Here is a 4,029-nt window from a genome sequence, read left to right as displayed (position 1 = left end):
GAGAAAAACAAACGACTGTCTAACTGACACTGTATCTGAAAGCCTCTGTAAAGCTATTAGCATCGCATAAATAATTGTATGTCAATGACCTGCATTGGTAATTAATTTTATCTTGTTGCATAGGTTCTCTTTGCAGTTTTCTAAAATACTCTTGCAAGATTTCAAAGCATGATTTTATGCTAGCGTGATTCCATGTGACCCAAATCCCATAGCCTTGAGCTCCACAAAGTAGACACTATAGAAAAGCAGAATGAAAATTATAGTAACTATTATTGCCATAGTGATGACAATAGAGATCCTTGTGGGGAAGTCACCCTCATCCTCCTGGCCTTACAGGGCCTTTTCTCCATGCTTCAATGACAGCAGTTGCAAATACAAAATGATCCTGTCAGTGGCTGTCAGGGGAGAAGGAGAAAAAAATTCTTATGGACACCATCGACTGTTATCTTTCTCAGTGCTTGAGGGCCCCTTAAAACTGACAGAAAGCTTTCAGAATTACCTTCCTTCATTATCTTGCTAGTCATAAATGTAAAAAGGCCATAATGAAAGTATCTCTTTCTGCTAGGCTCATCTTACTGCTTGCCTGCTTTTTTTCCCAGTGGATTAAAAACTCCTCCAAGGGATTTTTCTCTACCCTCACCCCCATAGGACCTGGCTAGCTAACTGACATAAGGACGAAGGGGGCAGAAAGTATAAAAATGGAAACCCAGTGTGTTTTTTGTAGTTTTCAATAACGTAATCAGCATTTTCAGCAAAGCAAGCTTTGCCAGTGTCATTCTATTGAGAAAAGTGTCTTAAGGCAGAGTTAGTTAGGACCTGTTAAAAGAGTAAATTTCAAAAAGTTAAAAAGATGATTATCATACAAAAATAGAAACACGTGTGAAAGATTTTATTCAACACGTTAATTTATGAGGGAACCAGTAAGATGTTAACAGGGTATTCAGAGTCCACAAACAGAGACATTCTGAAATAAGTCCACTAGGTTAGAGATGAAACTGGTTTATGCCCTACAGGACATTAAACTATAGCCTCTGGAGTTATTTCTAAATGTTTCTCTCTTTTTTCTAAATGTTTCTAAATGTTTCTCTCTTTTCATCTGCACATCTACTCGCTGTCTATCCCCATTCAACAGATGAGGTAACTGAGGCCCACAGAATTTAAATAACTAGGCCCAACGACAAGCAGTGGTGCTGAAATCCAAACCTAGAATGACCAACGCCACTGTCTACCTTCAACTACTGCTTTTGCAGGTGGAAAATGTGGGGCAAGATAAAGGTACACAAGATATCTCAGAAAAAAAAAATGTTATCAGCTAATGTTCTTAAAGATAAATAAAAGAACTCAGAGAATAACCTTCTCATATAGAATCATAGCATGTCAGAACTAGAAAGAACTTAAAAGCCCACCTTATCCCAACTCTCCCTTTTATAAAAGAAGAAACTGATGGCCCTCCAAGGATAATGACTTGCCCAAACTCAGCTGACTTGTTAGCAGCCAAGCAGGAATTAAAGTCAACACCTCTCCTTGCTCAATCTTTGCTGTCGCTAGTTCACCAAAATGCCCCCTATGCTGGAACTGTATGAATAGAATCCCCTAATTTGGAATTCTGGGCATCAAAATAGAAGGCATTCTCTCTATAAAAGTTATTTTACCAGGTAGAGAAGATGGAATTAGGCAGAGGGAGGGAGGTGAGGGGAGGGAATATTTTGTCAAAAGTCTTCCTGAGTGTCCTTGTCCTCACGGTGAGCCACAGGCACCCTCCATCTCTGCAGGAGACCCTCCAACACTAGCAGGGACCTGAAGGAACTGTGGGACTGCCAGGACAAAGAGGTCGTCCAGGGAAGAAGGGTGATAAAGGAAAAATGGGGCCCACAGGAGAAATTGGAAGCAGAGGTGCTCCTGGACAAATTGGGGAAAGTGGTCCTAAAGGTGCCAGAGGAACTAGAGGTGCTGTGGGACACTTAGGATTGATGGGACCTTCTGGAGAACCAGGAATTCCAGGATATAGGGGCCATGAAGGTCAACCAGGACTTTCCGGGTTGCCAGGACCTAAAGGAGAAAAGGGTCCAATGGGGGAACAAGGAGAGAGAGGAGAGCCTGGAGCAGAGGGATATAAGGGTCACATGGGTATACCAGGACCAAGAGGTGCCACTGGACAACAAGGGCCCCCAGGTGAGCCAGGTGACCGGGGTGAACAAGGAGTAAAAGGAGAGAGAGGATCTGAAGGTCCTAAGGGGAAAAAAAGAGCTCCTGGTCCTTCTGGGAAACCTGGGATTCCTGGACTTCCAGGCCTACCCGGGCCAAAAGGCATGCAAGGCTACCCTGGAGCAGAAGGCATTTCAGGAAACCCTGGTAAAGTTGGGCTACCAGGAAAACAGGGACTTCCTGGTGTCAGAGGCAGCCCAGGAAGAATGGGACTGGCTGGGTCTCCAGGTTCTCAAGGAGCAAAGGGTTCATCAGGCCTTCCAGGAAGCCCAGGAGTTCTAGGCCCGAAGGGTGAACAAGGGCTACCTGGTCAACCTGGAATTCCAGGTAAAAGAGGTCGCCGAGGAGCACAAGGTGATCAAGGACCATGTGGAGAGCCTGGCATGAAAGGGCAGTCTGGAGAACATGGTATTCAAAGTTTGACAGGTTTCCAAGGATTCCCAGGCCCCAAAGGTCCTGAGGGAGATGCTGGCATTGTTGGAATATCAGGTCCTAAAGGTCCTATTGGACAGAGGGGAAACACTGGCCCCCTTGGCAGAGAAGGTATAATAGGCCCAAGAGGTAGAACTGGACCCAGAGGTGAAAAAGGCTTTAGAGGTGAAACTGGTCCCCAAGGACCGAGAGGTCAACCAGGGCCTCCAGGTCCACCTGGAGCATCAGGCCCAAGAAAATAAATGGATATCAATGCTGCTATTCAAGCCCTGATTGAATCACATACTGCCCTACAGATGGAGAGCTACCAGGATACTGAAGTGACCTTAACTGACCACAGTGCAGAGATATTCGAAACCTTGAACTACCTTAGCAATTTACTGCACAGCATCAAGAATCCTCTTGGCACACGAGATAATCCAGCACGAATCTGCAAAGATTTGCTTAACTGTGAACACAAAGTATCAGATGGAAAATACTGGATTGATCCAAATCTTGGATGCCCTTCAGACGCCATTGAGGTTTTCTGCAATTTCAGTGCTGGTGGTCAGACATGTTTATCTCCTGTCTCTGTGACAAAGTTGGAGTTTGGAGTTGGAAAAGTCCAGATGAACTTCCTTCATTTACTGAGCTCAGAAGCCACCCATATCATCACCATTCATTGTCTAAACACTCCAGTGTGGACAAGTGTTCAGACAAGTGGCTCAGGATTGACTATTGGTTTCAAGGGATGGAATAGCCAGATTTTCAAAGAAAACACTCTACTTGAACCTAAAGTGCTTTCAGATGACTGCAAGATTCAAGATGGCAGCTGGCATAAAGCAAAATTCCTTTTTCACACCCAGGACCCTAATCAACTTCCAGTAATTGAAGTACAAAAACTTCCTCATCTCAAAACTGAACGGAAGTACTACATTGAAAGCAGTTCTGTATGCTTTCTCTAAAGTCTCTGAATTAGTTCAGAATTCATGCTGTTGGCCAGGTAATTGCTGCAGAAGGAAAAATATAGACAGAAAGGTACTATTGGATATTATGAAATGCATGGAATAAAGCATTGGCTAAATCTTAAAGAATCTCAGGAAGAAAAGACTTCCTCCTAAGAAGGAGACGAGGCATTTTTTAAAGGACTATAAGTATTTAATTCTTTTAAAAATTATATTGATCTGAGCTTTCTTAGAGAATTCCCTAGAACTGAACATTTATAAACATGGAATTCTTCAGGATATTCTATATTTTTTGACTGTCTGAGAGCAAAGTACCCATTAGACAGCTGGAGACGCAAAGCACTATGGAGCAATACTGGCTAATGTTCCCAGACGTGCTATGCTTCTGTCTAAAAATTGCAAGCCACAGTCTGATATATCTTATTTTCCCAAATACTAAGCTGTATTC

General features: G+C 43.3%; 1 protein-coding gene across 1 annotated transcript; it reads left to right on the top strand.

The window, feature by feature from the left end:
- Positions 1-1,460: 1,460 nt before the first annotated feature.
- On the top strand, positions 1,461-3,619 carry LOC308622320 (uncharacterized protein; the record flags this gene model as incomplete). The annotated part of the gene is given in 3 exon segments (XM_081243674.1): positions 1,461-1,577; positions 1,794-2,876; positions 2,880-3,619. Coding segments are annotated over 3 exon segments (1,902 nt in total). The 3' UTR covers positions 3,582-3,619.
- Positions 3,620-4,029: the final 410 nt, after the last annotated feature.

This window comes from Mesoplodon bidens, assembly GCF_964165515.1.
Source record: "Mesoplodon bidens genome assembly, chromosome: 9".
NCBI classification, from domain to species: Eukaryota; Metazoa; Chordata; class Mammalia; order Artiodactyla; family Ziphiidae; genus Mesoplodon; species Mesoplodon bidens.
This window is presented reverse-complemented; position numbering and strand designations above follow the sequence as displayed.